The sequence below is a fragment of the Symphalangus syndactylus genome, chromosome 7 (genome assembly GCF_028878055.3).
Source record: "Symphalangus syndactylus isolate Jambi chromosome 7, NHGRI_mSymSyn1-v2.1_pri, whole genome shotgun sequence".
NCBI lineage: Eukaryota > Metazoa > Chordata > Mammalia > Primates > Hylobatidae > Symphalangus > Symphalangus syndactylus.
Window position 1 is genome coordinate 36,018,233 of NC_072429.2, and position 19,067 is coordinate 36,037,299.

The following is a 19,067-nucleotide window of genomic DNA, read 5'->3' on the forward strand; positions in this document are numbered from 1 at the left end:
ATTCCAACACTTTGGGAGGCTGAGGCAGGCGGATCACATGGGGTCGGGAGATGGAGACCAGCCTGACCAACATGGAGAAACCCCATCTTTACTAAAAATACAAAATTAGCCAGGCATGGTGGCGCATGCCAGTAATCGCAGCTACTCGGGAGGCTGAGGCAAGAGAATCGCTTGAACCCAGGAGACGGAGGTTGTGGTGAGCCAAGATGGCGCCATTGCACCCCAGCCTGGGCAACAAGAGCAAAACTCTGTCTCAAAAAAACAAAAAAACAAAATACCATCTATGAGAGACAGGTTCTCACCAGACACAAAATCTGCATGTGCCTTGAACCTCCCTGTCTCCAGAACTGTGAGCAGTAAATTTCTGTTGTTTCTGAATTACCAGTCTCAGGTATTTTGTTAGAGCTACCCAAATGTACTAAGACAGAAACCCCCTTCACCATTTCCCCCCGGCGCCCTCCTCTAACTCTTAGCTCTGTATTACAGTGCTACTCCTGGAAAGGTTTCTCTTCTCACCGTCTTAACTTCCTAACCTCCCACTCATTTCTTAACCTACAAAATACTATTAGGGCCGGGCATGGTGGCTCATACCTGTAATCCCAGCACTTTGGGAGGTGGAGGTAGGTGGATCACTTGAGGTCAGGAGTTCGGGACCAGCCTGGCCAACATGGTGAAACTCTGTCTCTACTGGAAAAATAAATAAATAAATAAATAAAATAATATATATATATATATATATATATATATATATAATTGCATCTCTGTTGAAACACCTCATATCATAGGACCTATCCAGTCTCTCTGCTTTTTTCCCCTTCTATTCTCCTTCCACTCCTATTTAGTGTCTTCCAACTTCTGCATTTAGCATCTCACTCTTCTAAGTCTGTATATTCTGATCCTACCTACCTGTCCAGCATTATCTACCATAGGGGTTAATCCCCTGTACCCTAATATGAGACATAACATCTTTCCCAAGAATAGACTCAGATCTCCAACTGCATCCTGAATGTGTCCACCTGAATATCACGAGCACCTCAAATGCAACATGTCCAATACTAAATTCATGGTCTTATTTGTCATTCTTTGAATCTGATATTCAAAATCTGTTCTTCTCCTCTGCACTATCTGTGTGTAACCTGCACAACTTCACCCACGTGCTGAAGCTAGAGCCCTGGAAGTAAATTTGATTCTTCTCTTCCCTTTTCTGTTACTATATTCTAACTGTCTCGAAGGCCCATACATTCAGTGTAAGGCTTTTACCTGAGTTCTGAGTTTAACAGTTGCTCTTTAAAGAAAGACCTCAGACATGCACATTCTAGCACTTTATTGGAAACTGGTTGTGTACATCAATGAGATCACATCAAAGTAAAAGCAGCATTTTCACACAATAATATCCCGATATCTGTGCTATCTTCTTACATAATTTAATAAATCCCAAGATGCTCCTGATTTTGGTATTGAAGAGCTTGAGTGGTCCAGAAATATCTCTACATAAATATAAATCATCACATCTAAAATAACCATCATTGTTTTAGTAGGTCCCAAAAGTCCTGGGAACACCTCTTAAAATATAATTGCCGTAGGCTGGCTGCAGAGCTGGTGGGAGGGAGTGAAGGGGGTGCATGTGGAGCTAATTACAGCAGGAGCTGGGCAGAGGGACACACACAAGGGGATGGGGGCCAGAGATCCCGAAAGGTGGGCAGGGAACTCAGTCACCCTGCATTTTCCAACATTGCTCGAGTGTCAAAGCTAACAGATGTGAGACTCCAGTGCAGAAAGAAGCCCATCACCCCAACTCCCTTGGCAGTGCCCAAAGATGGCACAGCCTTCCTTCAGATTACACAGGGGCAGAGATTCAGGAATACAGAAGGTTCTGGAAAGCTCTACCCATCACCCTCCAAACTGAGAAAACATGAAGGAACATGAAGGAATGGCACCTTAAAGAAAATAACTTTGGGCCAAAGTGCTGCTGGCCCCTTGGAATGGGGACAGGGTGCTCTTGGCTTGGTTTGACCTGAGGGGCACGGGCAAAGTCTGCTCCGCCCCCAATATCTCCCTCACCACCTTTAAGGCCATCATCAGCAATCAGGTTCTCTGGTTCTTGAAAGCTTCTCAGCACTCAGCATAACACCCTTATATCTGTGGTAGCTTTACTGCTCACAAACAGCTTTCACATCCACTAAGTCAGGTGGTTCTCACATCCCTATGAGGTAGAAAGGGCAGGGATCACCATCCCCATTTGAAAGATAAGGAACCTGGAACTCAGAGAGTTAGGTCCCCTGACCAAATTCACACAGCTGGTTCATGTCAGAATCAAAACCAGAACTCAGGTCCATGCCCCAAAGTCCCTCCTGCTGCTTCTCTGAAGACAGGAAGAGGCTGGGGACAGGATGCCTGTCCTCATCCCTCACCCAGCCCTCTTGGGAGGCTGTCAAACAGCCCCACTGAGGATCGGATGAGTCCGCATGCGATAGATGATTACTGCAGTGGCTGGGCACAGCAACAACGAGGTCATGATGACAATGGTGGCCAAGATGATGAGGACAATAACCCAGATATCCAGGATGTGCTTGGGAAGCACGACTTCCATGGGGACTTGGCTGACTGCATCCATGTTGCTTCACTCTGCAACAGACAAGAAAGGAAGATCACTGTTGTGTACTCTCTCCCTGCCTCCCTGGTTAGAGGGAAACCCTCAGGAGTCAGAAGCCTGGGTCACTTACCAGATATGTAAACTTTAAGGTTCCCTGATTAGTAATTACGAGGGCTTCATTTACTGAGGGCTTCCTATTGCCAGACCTGTGCTAGACACTTTATGTCTATTAACACATTCAGTCCTTACTTGAACCACTGGCCCTATAAGGCAGGGACTATAATTATTGTTTTCTATTTCTTGGCCTTTGCCTTCCGTTACACCCATTTTACAGTTGAGGACTCTAAAGTCTTAAAAGACAAGATGTCATTAATTTGACCAAGAATGTGAACCCAGATGGGTGGGACTCCAAAGCCTTCCTGCTTAACTATTAAGCTACCATACTACCAGTCTGTTCTCTCATCTGTAAAATAAGAGATGCATTGTTTTTGGTCCTATACCCCTTCTCCCATTCTCTCCTTTCTGGGGAGAACCTACCTATTCTGTGTGGTTTCACTGGGACACTGACCTGAGCACAGGGATGGATATGTGACCCAGAGTTGACCATTATAAATCTCCATAACCACAAATCAGAGTTAGGAAAGTGACCCAGGCTAGGTCAACCAAAGTCTTCCCCACAGAGCTTTTATGCACAAGCTCTTGGGAAAGATGATCCTTTCTCCTGGGATTGCTAAATTGAAAGGATGTGAGTCTGGAGAAAATTGGCCTGAGGCTATCTCTCCCAAAAGTGGTGAGCCTGTCCTAGAGCTGGAAAGACTGATGGAGCCTCAGTGACCTCATGTGAGCACCTGAATCCAGCCAAGATTGATGCCATCTGCAACTCTAGACATCCCAGACATACGAGCCAATAATTCCGTTTTTGCTTAAGCATTGTCCACTAGGTGTCTTTCACTTGCAGCTAAAGGAGTTCAGATGCATAAGGGTGTAAATCAGCTGTTTCAGTCATGTTCAATTCACTGAATCCTTAGTGTCTTAGTCATTTTTTAACAGCATCCTAGGTCAAAATAAATACTGGGCAGTTCCATTTATTAAGTAGTTAGGCTCAAACAATTTATTTATTTATTTATTCCTTTTTAATTTTATTTTTCCATAAGTTACTGGGGTACAGGTGGTACGTGGTTACATGAGTAAGTTCTTTAGTGGTGATTTGTGAGATGTTGGTGCACCCATCACCCATGTATACACTGCACCATATTTGTAGTCTGCCCCTCTCCCACTGTTCCCCTCAAGTCACCAAAGTCCATATTATCATTCTTATGCCTTTGCGTCCTCATAGCTTAGCTCCCACATATCAGTGAGAACATACGATGTTTGGTGTTCTATTCCTGAGTTACATCACTTAGAATAATAGACTCCAATCTCATCCAGGTCACTGCAAATGCTGTTAATTCGTTCCTTTTTATGGCTGCATAGTATTCCATCATGTGTATATCTCACAGTTTCTTTATCCACTTGTTGATTGATGGGCATTTGGGTTTGTTCCATGATTTTGCAATTATGAATTGTGCTGCTATAAACATGCGTGTGCAAGTATCTTTTTCGAATAATGACTTCCTCTGGGTAGATACCCAGTAGTGGGACTGCTGGATCAAAAGGTAGTCCTACTTTTAGTTATTTAAGGAAACTCCACACTGTTTTCTATAGTGGCTGTACTAGTTTACATTCCCACCAGCAGTGTAGAAGTGTTCCCTGTTCACCACATCCACACCAGCATTTACTGTTTTCTGATTTTTTTTTTTTATGGCCATTCTTGCAGGATTAAGGTGGTATCGCATTGTGGTTTTGATTTGCATTTCCCTGATCATTAGTAATGCTGATCATTTTTTCATATGTTTTTGACCATTTGTACATCTTCTTTTGAGAATTGTCTGTTCATGTCCTTAGCCCACTTTTTGATGGGATTGTTTGGTTTTTTCTTGCTGATTTGTTTGAGTTTGTTGTAGATTCTAGATATTAGTCCTTTGTCAGATGTATAGATTGTGAAGATTTTCTCCACTCTGGGTTGTCTGTTTACTCTGCTGACTGTTCCTTTTGCCAGGCAAAAGCTCTTTAATTTAATTCGGTTCCAGCTATTTATCTTTGTTTTATTGCATTTGCTTATGGGTTCTTGGTCATGAAATCCTTGCCCAAGCCAATGTCTAGAAGGGTTTTTCCAAAGTTATCTTCTAGAATTTTTATAGTTTCAGGTCACAGAGTTAAGTCCTTAATCCATCTTGCGTTGTTTTTTATGAGGTGAGAGATGAGGATCCAGTTTCATTCTGCTACATGTGGCTAGCCAATTATCCCAGCACCATTTGTTGAAAAGGGTGTCACTTCCCCATTGTATGTTTTTGTTTGCTTTGTTAAAGGTCAGTTTGCTGTAAGTATTCGGGTTTATTTCTGGGTTCCCTATTCTGTTCCATTAGTCTATGTGCCTATTTTTATACCAGTACCATGCTATTTTGGTGACTATGGCCTCATAGTGTAGTTTGAAATCAAGTAGTGTGATGCCTCCAGATTTGTTCTTTTTGCTTAGTCTTGCTTTGACTATGCAGGCTCTTTTTTGGTTCCATATGAATTTTGGAATTGTTTTTTCTAATTCTGTGAGGAATGATGGTGGTATTCTGATGGTGATTGCGTTGAATTTGTAGATTGCTTTTGGCAGTATGGTTATTTTCACAATACTTATTCTACCCATCCATGAGCATGGAATGTGTTTCCATTTGTTTGTATCATCTATGATTTCTTTTTAGCAGTGTTTTGTACAAGAAAAACTACAAAACGCTGCTGAAAGAAATCACAGACGAAACAATCAAACAACTTAATATGTATTTATGGCCTAACAACTTAGTAGCTGTTTGAAAAAAAACATGCAAATTGAAAAAAAAAAGTTTTTATTTCATTCTTAGCTAGTTACTAATGGAATATATGCACCTGCTGGACACTGTGTAACTTTTCAAACTTTGGACTAATATTGGACAATGCCATCCTCACTTATTATTCCACATTAATTTTTCCCCAGTACTTGCCATACCACGCAACCACCAAAAAATCAACTTCAGGCTGGGTGCAGTGGCTCAGGCCTATAACCCACTTTGGAAACCCAAGGTGGAAGGATTGGTTGAGCCTAGGAGTTCAAGCCCAGCCTGAGCAATATAGTGAGATTTTAATTCTAATTTAGTCTAATTTAATTCTAATTAGATTGGCATGGTGGCTTGTACCTGTAGTCCCAGCTACCTGGGAGGCTGAGATGGAAGGATTGCTTGAGCCCAGGAGGTCCAGGCTATAGTGAGCCATGATCACACCACTGCACTCCAGCCTGGGTGACAGAGCAAGACCCTATATCAAAAAAAATTTTTGCAATCAACTTCATAAATTATAACATTAATAAAAGGCATGTAGTAAGATTAGTGTTAAACTGTGAACTATCTTAAGCTAGTCATTTGTAAAGTGTCTGAGAGATGTTGTCAAATATCACTATTTCTGTCAAAAATCTTAAAAATCCTGCAGCACTCCCCTCCTTCTAGTGAGTTCACTGGGGCTCCCAGGACACTTCAGTGCACAGCTTGGGAACCATCAATGTAATACATTCCCTGCCCAGAGGGCGCAAGGCTGGAACTATCTCCTGCAGTTCCTTTCAAATGTAAGATCGACAATTCTGTGATTCTAGGTTCCAAGCAAAATTCCTAATTGCAATCCTATTTCCTATTCTTATCTAATCACTAACTTTTCCTTTCTAATGCCCTTGGCTCAATGTCCGCTGTTGCCGCCCTAAGTAAGGTATTGATCACCATACCCAAAGGAGAGTACCCAAGAAATACATACAAGGATGTTACTTTCTGCATTATTTGTTAAGGCAACAGACACAACAAGTGTCCATTAATAGTAAAATGAAGAAGGGTATATCTATATAATGGGATGCCATGCAACAATTTTCATGTATTCATTCACTCACCCATTCATTCATTCATTCATTTAACAAGTATATAGTGCTTACTCCACATCAATCATTGTTCCAAATGCATTACAAATATTAATTTACTTAATTAATACAGCTACTATGAAAAATGGAATGGAGGTTCCTCAAATAACTGAAAATAGAGTCACTATATGATCTCAGTAATCTCACTTCTGGGCATATAACCAAAGGATTTGAAATCAGTATGTCAAGAGATTTCTGCACTCCCATGTTCATTTCAGCATTATTCACAAGAACCAAGTTATGGAATAAACCTAAGTGTCTATTAACCATGAATGGATAGAGATAATGTGGCATATACTCAATGGAATATTATTTAGCCTTAGAAAAGAAGGAAATTAGTGCCATTTGCGACAACATAGATGAACATGAAGACTTTATGCTAAAGGACATAAGCCAGGCACAGAAAGACAAATATCTCAAGTTCTCATTTATATATAGAAGCTAAAAATATCAGACGCATAGAAGCAGAAAGCAAAGCCTCTGGTGGTTACCAGAGGCTGGAAGGTGGGGGGAATGGGGAGATATTGGCCAAAGGGTATTATGTTTCAGTTAGGCAGGAGGAATAAATAAGTACTGAGATAAAAAAATTAATTTATTTAATAGTCATTTAAGAGGAATCTGATCTGTAGTGAGATCCAAAAGTTTTAAGTGGAAAAAATAGAAATAAAGTGCAGAACAGTGTGTATAGGATGATTCCTTTGGTTCAGATTTGTAGAATTAAGTAGGTAAATAGGTGAGGATATATACGGGAAAATTACTTTCTGAGTGTACTCTCAAGAAAGTGTTAATAGTGGTTACCTTTTCGGGAGCTGGACTAGGAATAAGAGGTTTTGCTTTTCATTCTTCATTCATAAAACATGATTTTATGCCATTTGAATTTTCTCAACATGAGCATTTATTACTTCTAATTTTTTTATGCCAACTGGGTTAAGGGGACAAAGAGGCTTTTTTTGTTTTTGTCTTAATAATTCTCCATCTTAAAAAGTAAAAACACACATATACAATTTTAAAATCAAATAAAATTAAGAGATGACACTAGATCAGTAGTCACCAAATGCCATATGCCATGGTAAGTGACCTTAAGACAGTATAAAAGAACACTGATTTCTGGGTCTCAATCCATACATACTGAATTAGACTCAAAGGGGATGAGGAGGAGCCCTTTTTTCCCATTGTCAAGGTGATTCCAACGTACAGCCAGATTTGGGAACCTCTGGACTCAACAAATCTTTAAGACCCCTAAGGCCTTTTCTGGCATTAAGATTTGGGAATTGATTCCCAGGTGCTCTGCTGCCAGGCTGGGCAGATCTGGGCAAGTTCCCAGATGAAGGAGAAGCCTCTGACAAAGCTCCCCAGGGCCATAGGATTATCTGCCGAGCTTGCAGAGGAGACAGAATCACAGGCTGGCCCTGTCTCAGCCTAGGAAGTGGAGTAACTTTCTCCAAAGTCTAAGACACAGAAGCATGAGTCACAGGAGACTGAAACTGTTAGAGGACCGGGGGCGGGATAAATCATTCTTTGCGGTCTCCTGACTACATCAACAGCTAGCTGCCTTAGACTAAAGGAACCCCACAAGAGTCCTTTCCTGTAAACCCATTAACATCAGACAGTCTTCGTGACTTCAAATGCCAGGAATATATAATCACCTTGGCTGATTTTCATAAGCAAAGCCTGTCAGATACAGGAACTCAGGCTTCAGGGCTCATCCACAATCAAGAATCCTGGAACATTAAAGCTAGAATGAGTGCCATTTCACCGATGGTGAAACTGAGGTCCGGGGGGTCTTCCTCCTGCAGTCTTACTCCTTAAGGGAATAATCATTCAAATACATAGATCTGATCATGTCGCTGCCCCTAACTAAAACAAAATAGAAGAAGTAGATGAATAAACGAAATTCTTCTGTAACCTGTATCCTAGACTGTAACAATATTACTCTTTTCCAAATGAAATTGTTTTTCTAACCCCAATACCCAACAGCTAAAGTAAGGCTGCTCTAGTAGAGCCTGGAAAGTGGAGGCCTGGCAGGGGAAGCGTGCAGTCCTACCTACCCAGCAGAGCTGAATACATATCCACAGAGACCCTAAGCACTAGAGATTAGGGTGCCCACCCCCTTCACATATGCAACTCAAACTAAAAATAATACTATACCATAACGCACAAACTTTACATGTTACGAAATTAAAGTTGTTTCTTTCTTCTAACTGAAAAAATCAGAAAAAACTTTTCCCAGCTGTCTTTTGGCATGCCTGCTCAGTGCAGCGGGCTTACTTGGCAGGGCGGTGCTACTATTCAGTTTCCCCTCGACTCCCTGGGCTCCTCAGAACATAGTGTGAAAGCTACAAGTTGCAATGTTCTCCAAGGGCCCTTCCAGAGCTACTGTTCCAAGATTCTAAGGCTGACCATAGATGTAGTCGGGTGTCAGAGGGCACAGGGAGCTCTATCTCCCTGTCTCACTCTTCTCAAAACTCAAACGTGTCCTTTGCTGCACTGTTCTTCCCCATGTAACATGGGTTCCAGTCGCTTCCACCTCTCCCTACTATCAAAGAAAAATTTTGTCTCCCAAGTAAGAGCTAAGCAAACCATACCTTCAGCATCTTTAATTGCACACTAGAAATATTTGCTTGAGAAAAAGCAGGACTCTAAGCTTCTCCTAGCTGACTTCTATTTGACCTTTCTGGCATGAGTGCGTAAAACCTTGTTTCTCGGTATGTCTAATATAATAGTCATAGATTAATTTATCATTTGCCTCACAGATATATTGCTTGATATTTCTGATTAATGGTTAATGTTGGATATGGCCCAAACCATTTATGTCACAAATTTATGCCTATCACTGATAAGAATATGATGTTTTTATGACCATAGGAAGTAAAACATCAGTCAGGCCTAAACTCTTGTTATTTTGAACCAGCATACTTTATCTGCCATTTGCCTCCTTAACAAATAGTAAACTTTGACATATGTTCAATATAAGTTTATCTAAGAAACTGCACTGAAACCACCCTGAGCTCACCAGCAGAAAAGCCACTAGTACCAAACATGCCATCCCATCAGATCACAGGCCCTATACCACCAGCCCTGTGAACTGGACACATCATTGCTCCTCCTCAGTCCATAGGGGTTAAGTAACTTAGCCAACTTAATGGAAAAGTCAACTATCCCAAAATGACTATTTTGTGTCCACTAACAAGACCAAATGTAAGGTGGGGGGAAAAACAATGTAGTTTCCACAAAAGAGGAAAAAACTTTTTTCGTTTTTTTTTTTTGAGACAGAGTCTCGCTCAGTTGCCCAGGCTGGAGCGCAGTGGCGTGATCTCAGCTCACTGCATCCTGTGCCTCCCAGGTTCAAGCAAACCTGTGCCTCAGCCTCTTGAGTAGCTGGGACTACAGGTGTGCACCACCACATCTGGCTAATTTTTGTATTTTTTGTAGAGATGAGGTTTTGCCATGTTGCCCAGTCTGGTCCCGAACTCCTGGCCTCAAATGATCCGCTCACCTCAATCTCCCAAAGGATGAGCGACCTCACCTGGTCAAATTTTATTTTTCCAAAGGTAGAAAATTCATCCCCTCTATTAAGTACTCCACTTGACCCAGTTTAGGCAGGCAAAGGGAAGCCCTACTGCCTGATTAGGAAACACCAAGTTTTACTTCTGGGACCACTTTTCTTAAGCAATTAAAAGTTCTTTTGCAAAAGAAAGAATCATTGTTCCAGCCAATCCCACCATTTGGCAAGTTTTCTAGTTATATAAAAATTATATAAATTTCACAAATTAAAATTTCCCACAAGTTGATAGTTTTAGGGTAACTTGATTCAAGGCAACAAGCCTGTGTTATCTACTCGCCAGACTCTCTACAAGCAACATTTTCCTCTCTGACAGGACAATATTGTTTTTATTTTTGGTTCAGTACTATCATGACAAGTAACTCTGTCCAGGATATTCATTCATTTATTCATATGTCAGGTACTTGGTATTTGCAAGATACCCTCTCAGGACTTACTTAACTCCTTATGACTCTGTGCTTCAAGAAGCACAGAGAAGTGAAATACCACTTCCCTTATTTCCTCAAACACAGGATCACACGAGCCAGCATTTGTTTAACAAATTGTATTTGTTTAAATTTGTAAAAACAAAAATAAATTGTTTTATTTCACAAATTTGTATTATTTGTATTTGCTTAACAAATCCCATTCATTAACTTATTAAAACTTCACAAAAATCCTATGTGAGGATTTTACAGCTATGAAAACCAAAACTGAGAGAGGTTAGCCAGCCACTGATCATAAAGCTAAGTGAACAGGTTTCAAACTCAGGTATCCTGATTCTGCACTTACTCACCGCTACACTACAGCTACCTCCAGAGTCCACACAGACCCAGTGTATAAGCATGGAGTATACCAGACCCACAGCTCTCTTCTAAGTCCAGGTCAAACTTGTTTTTAGCTGAAGGCCATTCCATATTTAGAGAATTAAGAAGAGATACGCAATCTATAAAGATCAGGACTTCCGATTCTGGCAATGGTGAACTAGACAATTTGGACCAGTCCTTTTACTGAAGACAGCTAGAAAAGTGGGACCAAAAAAACCTGCTTGAAGGCACTAAGAGCTAACGAAATAATGAAGAATTACCAGTCTTCATTGCTTGAGAAAAAGCAGGACTCTAAGCTTCATGCAGGTTTTTTTGGTCCCACTTTTCTGGGAGAATGCAAAAATCCAGGGAGGAGAGCCTGCCATTTTCCCCTACTGGAGAATGGAGACTAAGCAGTACTGACTCAGGAGACTAAGGGGACAAAAGTTGGAGTCCAAGACTGTCAGGAGAGGGAGAGTAAAGCTTCTGCACTTTGAGCTTGGACCTTAAAAAGCACCCTTAGTGCTAAAGATGAACTGGAAGTATACCAGTCCTCCCAGAGACTACAACTCAGCTTTGCATTATCATAGCTCCTGAAATTAAATTAAGGAATCTCCAGGTGCTTGGCAGAAGCAAATATACATCCTCTCTGGAGACAATATCATCATGATAGGTCTCATATTATGTTTTGTTTACAAATATAATGTCCAACACGTAACAAAATTAATCAAGAATGCAAAAAGACAGGATGATAAAAACAAAATAATCAGAAACAACAGACAATAGAAAAAAAAGTCTACTGGGGCTCCAGATATTGGAGTCATCAGACAGACATATAGTTCAAATAACTTTGCTTACTTTGTTCAAGGAGGAAAAAACTCCAAGTCTAAGAATTTTGACAGAGAATTTGAAATTATAAGAAATAATAAACAGATTATTTTTAAAGAATCAAATAGAGGTTACAAGTGGTGGCTCACACCTGTGATCCCAGCACTTTGGGAGGGAAAGGCAGGTGGATCACTTGAGCTCAGGAATTCAAGATCAGCCTAAGCAACATGGCAAAATCCCATCTCCACGAAAAAAATTTTTAAATTAGCCGGGCATGGTGTGCACCTGTAGTCCCAGCTACTCAGGAGGCTGAGGTGGGAGGATCAATTGAGCCCAGGAGGCTAGGGCTGCAGTGAGCCATGACTGGGCCACTGCACTCCAGTCTGGGTGACAGAGTGAGACCCTGTCTCAAAAAACAACAACAAAGAGAACCAAATAAAAATTCTAGAACTGAAAAATATAATAGAAATTTAAAATTCAGTAGATAGGCTTAAAAATTCAGTAGATTAGCCATAGTTAAAGAGAGAATTAGTAAACTGGAAAAAAGATCAGGGGAAAATACTTAGAATGAAGTAAGGATAAACAAAAGGATGGAAAATACAGAAAAAGAAATAGGTAAGAGAGATAGAGGAAACAGTGACAAGGTACAACATAAATATACTGGAGTATCAGAAGGAGAAAAGAAAGAATGAAGCAGAAAAATATTGGAATAAATAATAACAGAATTTTCCAAAACTGATGAAAGACACCAATTTGCATACTAAAGAAGTCCCATGAACTCCTAGCAGAATACATAAACTGGAACCCATAATTAGAAATATAGTAAATCTGGCCAGGTACGGTGACGCATGCCTGTAATCCCAGCACTTTGGGAGGCTGAGGTGGGTGGATCATTTGAGGTCAGGAGTTTGAGACCAGCCTGGCCAACATGGTGAAACCCTGTCTCTACTAAAAATACAAAAATTAGCCAGGTGTTGTGGCACACATCTGCAGTCCCAGCTACTTGGGAAGCTAAGGCAGGAGAATCATTTGAACCCAGGGGTGGGGGTTGCAGTGTGCCAAGATGGCACCACTGCACTCCAGCCTGAGCAACAGAGTGAGACTCCATTTCAAAAAAAAAAAAAGGAATATAGTAAATCCGCTGAGATCCAAAGATAAAGAGAAATAAGACAGAATATCTTTAAATGAGAAACAACTAGATTGACAACCAACTTCTCAACAGAAGCAATGGAATTTAGAAACAGCAGAATGATCTCTTCAAAGAGGTGAACAGAAATAACTGCCAAGAATAATGGTGCAATAAGACATTTTCAAGCTAGGTGCGGTGGCTCACACCTGTAATCCCAGCACTTTGAGAGGCCAAGGCAGACGGATCATTTGAGGTCAAAAGTTCAAGACCAGTCTAGCCAACATGGTGAAACCTGCCTCTACTAAAAATACAAAAATTAGCCGGGTGTGGTGGCACACGTCTGTAATCCCAGCTACTTGGGAGACTGAGGCAAGAGAATCGCTTGAACCCAGGAGGCAGAGGTTGCAGTGAGCCAAGATTACACCACTGCACTCCAGCCTGGGCAACAATGCAAGACTCCATCTCAAAAAAAAAAAAAAAAAAAAAAGACATTTTCAGAAAAAAAAAATACAGAATTAAAGTATTCAAGAGCAATAACAAACAAATTGTGGAAGAAATAGAATTAAAGTATTTTGATTTTCTTGTATTGCCTAAGAAAGGGCAGAAGAACCAAATCATATTAGACTTTGTTAAATCAAGGATGCATATTGTAATCTCTATGGTAGCCACTAAAAGTATCAGTCAAAGAGTGCATAATTTCCAGGGGAAAACAGAGGAGAAAAACAACAACAAATACTTAGAATGGAGGGGACAAATAGAAAGCATAGAGAAAGATGGTAGATTTAAACCCAAACTAACAAGGACCGTTAGGGTACATACAAATAAAAATAAAATATATGCATACATATATATTTTTTATAAGAGACACATGGGGATTAGAAGGGTTGAAAGTCAAACAAATGAATAGGATACAAATGAAACACTGTGTAAGGATACAAATGAAACACTGTGTAACCATGAATCACATACGCTGGTAGCCCCTTACTAGTATGAGGCCAAGTAGACTTTTGGGCAGAAAGTATTACTAGAGATACCAGAAAGGTAAAGTGATTTTCTATTTTTAGGTACCTAATCTCAGAATTATAAGGAGAAATAGACAAATCTACAATTATAGTGGGAGATTTCAAGATGTCTCTCTCAGATCTTGTGGGAAAAGGCAGGATGAACAGAATAGATGTTATCAACAAAGCCCAGAGCTGATGAGATACATGATGTATTGGAAGCATATGGAGTCCTGGTGGCTTTGGCAAGAGGTTTAACCTCTTTGAGCTTTAGTTTCCTCATTTGTAAAATGGAAATAATAACTAATAATTGTAACCACTTCATAGGGACGCTCTGGAGGTTAAATGAACTGATGCACATAAAGCACTTAGGACAACACCTGGTACACAGTAAGGGCTTCACAAAGTTAAGCTGAGCTAGTGAACCCAGCATCGTTCCTAAATCACAAGGTCAAGAGATCGAGACCATCCAGGCCAACATGGTGAAACCCTGTCTCTACTAAAAGTACAAAAATTAGCTGGGTGTGGTGGTGCATGCCTGTAGTCCCAGCTACTCGGGAGGCTGAGGCAGGAAAATCACTTGAACCCAGGAGGTGGAGGTTGCAGTTAGCCAAGACTGTGCCACTGCACTCCAGCCTGGTGATAGAATGAGACTCCGTATCAAAAAAAAAAAGAGTTTAAAGCCTCTGCCATTAGTTAGGGTGCTGTGACTGCTTCGTGACTGATCTGGGCCCAATGTAGGAAACCACAGTGAGAAGTTTTTTTAAGTAAAAAAATTTTAAGCTGTCCCCAGCTTGAACCTCCCACCGGAAACTTACACCCTCCACATCCGAGCCGCAGCTAACAGTCAACTTTTGAGAGCTTGCCAATGGTTATCCAACCGGTTTTACTGCCAGAGTTCACTGAGGAAGAAGGCAATAAAAGAAAGTGACTGCCTGCTGGCAGTCAAGCTTAATTATCTCAAAGTCGGAGACAAGGCAGATAGAGGCAGGTGGCTTCCTGCAGGTGTGGCCTCAGCTCAGTACTGCCAGAGCTCTGGGCAGACCATGCTGCTGCTGTTTTGTTTCTACCAGCCATGGTGGCCAGAGAGCAGACAGCTATAACCAGCTCCGAGTCACTGATGCTGAGGCGTCCAAAGATACATGACTCTTCAAGTATTTTGCAGAATGTGGACAAGGCTGATGGTTCCCAGGGCACAGGACTAGCGGGTTCACCAGTGTTGTCCACCTTATAGGACCCCTTCCAAAAAGTCTCCACCTCAGGAGATGCTGCTGATGTTGTCAAGGAAGAATGGAACATTTAAGCCAGAGAGGGCAATTCAAGTTCCTAGATGGGGCCTCACTGGCCACTTTGTAGCCTGGGGAACCTAACAACTGTGTCCCAAGGGCTGATCCCACTGGAAGACCTTTGTGTTTGCTGTTCCTTCTCAGAATGCTCTTTTCCTCCCCTGTCCATTGTCTCAATGTCCATGACCTCAATCTAAATGTTACGTTTTAGTAAAGTTTTTCCGGACCCAGTCTGTTAAACTATCACTCTTATCTTGTTTTATTTTCTGCATATGCTTTTCACAATCTAAAATTAGCTTGTTTGTTGCTTGTTTGTTTTTATTGGCTTTTTTCCTATCAGGCTAAAGACTTGTTCATTTGCTCCCTCAAATGCAAGCACAGGGAGAGCAGAAGCCTCATCTCTTGTGTATTGCTGTGTCCTCAGCACCTGTCACAGGACCTGGCATATCATAAGTGCCAAAAAATATGAAATCAATGAAGAAATGAATATGGGAAGACTATTTCAGATGTGAGCTCACTCGTGGAACCTAATTGACTGAAGAGGTCCAGAAAGAATCCTCATCCCTGCAAAAGTCCCAGTGACCCTAAAAGTCAGAACCCTGTCTCCAAAATAACATGACATCCTCTGATTTTATCATTTTCTGGGCTCTTTGTACATCAGGAAGGATTATGGGGGCCTCTTTCTTCCCCAGCCCACCCTGTACATACCAGGCAGAAGAGAACTGGCTTTTCAGAATGAAGTCCTCTAGGATTCCCACTTGTTGATTTGCTTGGGCTGATAAGCTCAAATTCGAGTTCTGACACCATGTGCTCAGGAGCTGGGCACTGAGGTGGGGAGGAGGGACCAGGGGTGAGGGGAGCCATATTGTTGCCCAAGATGTGAATCTTTCTGTTCTTAGAAGAAGACAGGAAGGCTGATAAAAGTGGGGGCAGGTTTCCCATGCCAAGTCCAATATGAGAAGGACATACCAGTTTCACATTTACTTTTGGAAGTATTTCTCCTCCCATTGTGTAAGAGCCTCAAACATTTACCAACCCAGCACAGTCATTTCACCAGGGACCTTTGGTCCAAGTAAAGGGGCCAGAGGAAGGAATGGACAGGACATACAACTACCAAAAATGTGAAATGAATCAAATCACAGCCTTTTCTCCAATGACCCAAAGTCCCTAAGGAGCACTCTGTTCTCATTTCACCCCAACTGGCCCCTGTCTCTCCAAACTTCCTAACAGGCTACAGACCTGCCTGAGTTTCCATCTGCTCCTCTGTGGCTGGAAAAATGGAAAAACACCAGGATATTTCAAAGAGATCGGAACACAGCCAGAGCTGTGTAAGACCGCACGTACCATCTGACCCAGCCAATTACAGAGTCTTAGAAACCAACAGAGAGCTAGCAGAGGAGAAAGCCCAGGCCAAATCCCCAGCATCCTGTTTAAGACACTACTACCCATCATTGCTATTTGCCAGTGACTAAGTGCCTGCTGTGTGTCGGGCTAACAAAGGAGACTGTCCATGACAGGTGCTGCAAGAGCACCAGGTGGTGGTAGTGCCTTGCCTCGATGTGTGAGCCTCAACAGGTCGCTCTCCCAAAGTGGGCCTCATGTGTGTGGAAGGCAGAATAATGCCCACCACCACCACCAAAGATATCTATGTCCTGGTCCCCAGAATCTTGAATATGATCCTATATAGTGGATCACTAGCAAGAAATACATCCAATCAGCCAATCAGAGTGCAAATCAATAAAATAAGGAAGCTCTATCTATACACAACTAAGCAATTTAAAGTATACGGTTTAGACGTGGAATCTAGCTTGCTGTTGTTTAATGTGCCAGGCAATTATACTTCTGAGCAGTTCCCCTTCCTAACTACCTAACTCTTAGCCTTTACTGCTAGATGTCTCCATTATCTCTTGAGGTTCACCTTCTGTTTCCCTAGTGAGTTGGAAGGGTACTAGGTCTCTAGGGATCCACTAGAACCGTGACTATCAAATTCTCACTTAACTTCTCTCAGGTAACCCTGAAAGTAAGTGACAGAGGCAAGATCTGAACCTAGTTTCCCCCAATTCCAATGAAGTTCAGAGAATAGGCCCTGGAGCCAGGGTGCCTGCGTTCAAATTACAGCTCTGCCACTTACTTTCTGTGTGATCATGGGTGAGTCACTCTCTCTGGACCTCAGTTTCCTCATCCATAAAATGGAGGTGATGACAGTCCCTCCCTAATAGGATTGTGGTAAAGCCTAAATGAGTTAATACAAGTAAAATGCTTAGAGTCATGCCTAGCTTATAGTAAGTACTCGGTAAATGGCAAATATGATCATTATAACATCATTCCGCTTACTGGGCCAGTCAGGGTTGGGGAGGACAAGGCAGGGTGTGGCAATGCCAACACTTACTCCTATACTTCAATAAACTGTGTTTGTGAGTACACGTGCCCATTTTTTATACCACCGCCACACCCAACCAAGATATCCTCTTTCCTTGGAGGTATTTCCTTTGCATGTTTCAATCCATAGAGAAGAAATGGAGGCACAACGTTTAAAGGATTGGCATATGGCTGGGAAAGCATCTGAGGCTGTTACTGGCCTTTATCCCCTTGGTCTGTCACCCCCAAGGGCCCAGGATCTGACCTGACCACAGGCCCCCAGAGTCTCTCAATTGTTTTGCATCTCTAACACCTCACCGCAGCTCAGTGGTTCTCTGGCTGTTCTCTGGGACTCCCCAGATCTTTAGTGTCATGGAGCCACAGTTCTGAGGTTCGGAGAGGTCAGTTGTGGGAGAGTTCATGAAGCATGACTTCTAACCCCCACAGCATGATTCACAGTCCCAGGACAGCTGGGAACAGGAGGTCCCAGTTGGAGCAGGAAAACACTTTTTGGTTTTTTTTGGTTGTCACTGCAGAAGCACATGATGTCCAAGCTCAGCTGTGCTGCCTTGCGTGTGTCTAGATGGCTGCTGTGCGGCCTGCATAAACCAAAGAGCATGTCATGCTCAACCACAGACAAACAAACATCTGTTCTACTCCCGTGTCTTCATTTTACAGATGGGGAAGACAAGGGCCAGAGAGGGGAAATGCCTCCATTAGGGTAACTCAGAGGGTCTCCTAACCCCTAGAGAACCTGTTCTTCCCACTCCCACCTCCACCTCATTCAGGCATCCCCAATCCTTCCAAACTATGTGGCCACTGCAGTAGCAGCACGCATCACAGCAGATGTTCAAGGAATCTCTGATATTTGTGTGATTGCGCAGCCTTCACCACCACACCCTGGAGCTTTGAGGACCTTAGTATTCACCACAGCTGAACCGGAGACTCCTCAGCCCCCAGGTGCAGCAGGATTCCAGCTGGTCCAGAAGAAACAAGTGCAGCTGCACGAGTAAGAGCCCAGCCTGGCCCTCAATCAGAATAACAGCCCCTGAGGTTTGTTGCAATTTGTGGGCGGGGGGGAGGGGGGCGGGGGAGTTACACCTTTCATCCTTTCACTCAGTACATATGTATGGAGCGCCCACTGTTAGCCAGGCCCTGTGCCAAGAGCTGAGGATGCCTCAGAGATGATGATAGACAGGCAGTTCCCTACCCTCAAGAAACTGACATGGGGGAGAGTAGGGAGCAAAAGAACCAGCAACTGGAACAACTACGTCCTCAGGAAAGGGACAGATAACCAGCAGGAGGGAGCTTGAATGAAGGCTTCTCTCCAAGATACTTTGTTCATGTCCTTTCTCGTTTGCTTTCTACACGCAGAAAATGTTTTCCCAATTTCACTGATGGAAAAACAAAGATGGTGAAGCAGCTAGTGACAGAACCAGGGCTGGAACCCGCCACTCCTGACTCCAAACTCCTGGCGCCTTCTACACGGGGCCTCGAGAAAAGC

General features: G+C 42.3%; 1 protein-coding gene across 3 annotated transcripts in view; it reads right to left on the reverse strand.

Moving 5' to 3' along the window:
• Positions 1-1,307: 1,307 nt before the first annotated feature.
• Positions 1,308-19,067, reverse strand: part of SMIM3 (small integral membrane protein 3) — a 33,889-nt gene continuing 16,129 nt past the window's right edge. Inside the window, exons 1-2 of one of the 3 annotated variants that reach the window (XM_063642694.1) lie at positions 17,882-18,004; positions 1,308-2,625 (exon numbers count right to left, since the gene is read on the reverse strand). In XM_063642694.1, the coding sequence (XP_063498764.1) occupies positions 2,432-2,614 (183 nt within the window). In that variant the 5' untranslated portion in view covers positions 2,615-2,625; positions 17,882-18,004 and the 3' untranslated portion in view covers positions 1,308-2,431. Of the gene's footprint in view, positions 2,626-5,853; positions 5,973-17,881; positions 18,005-19,067 lie in introns of those variants that run through there. The other 2 variants (XM_055284779.2, XM_063642695.1) reach the window with 2 other exon arrangements.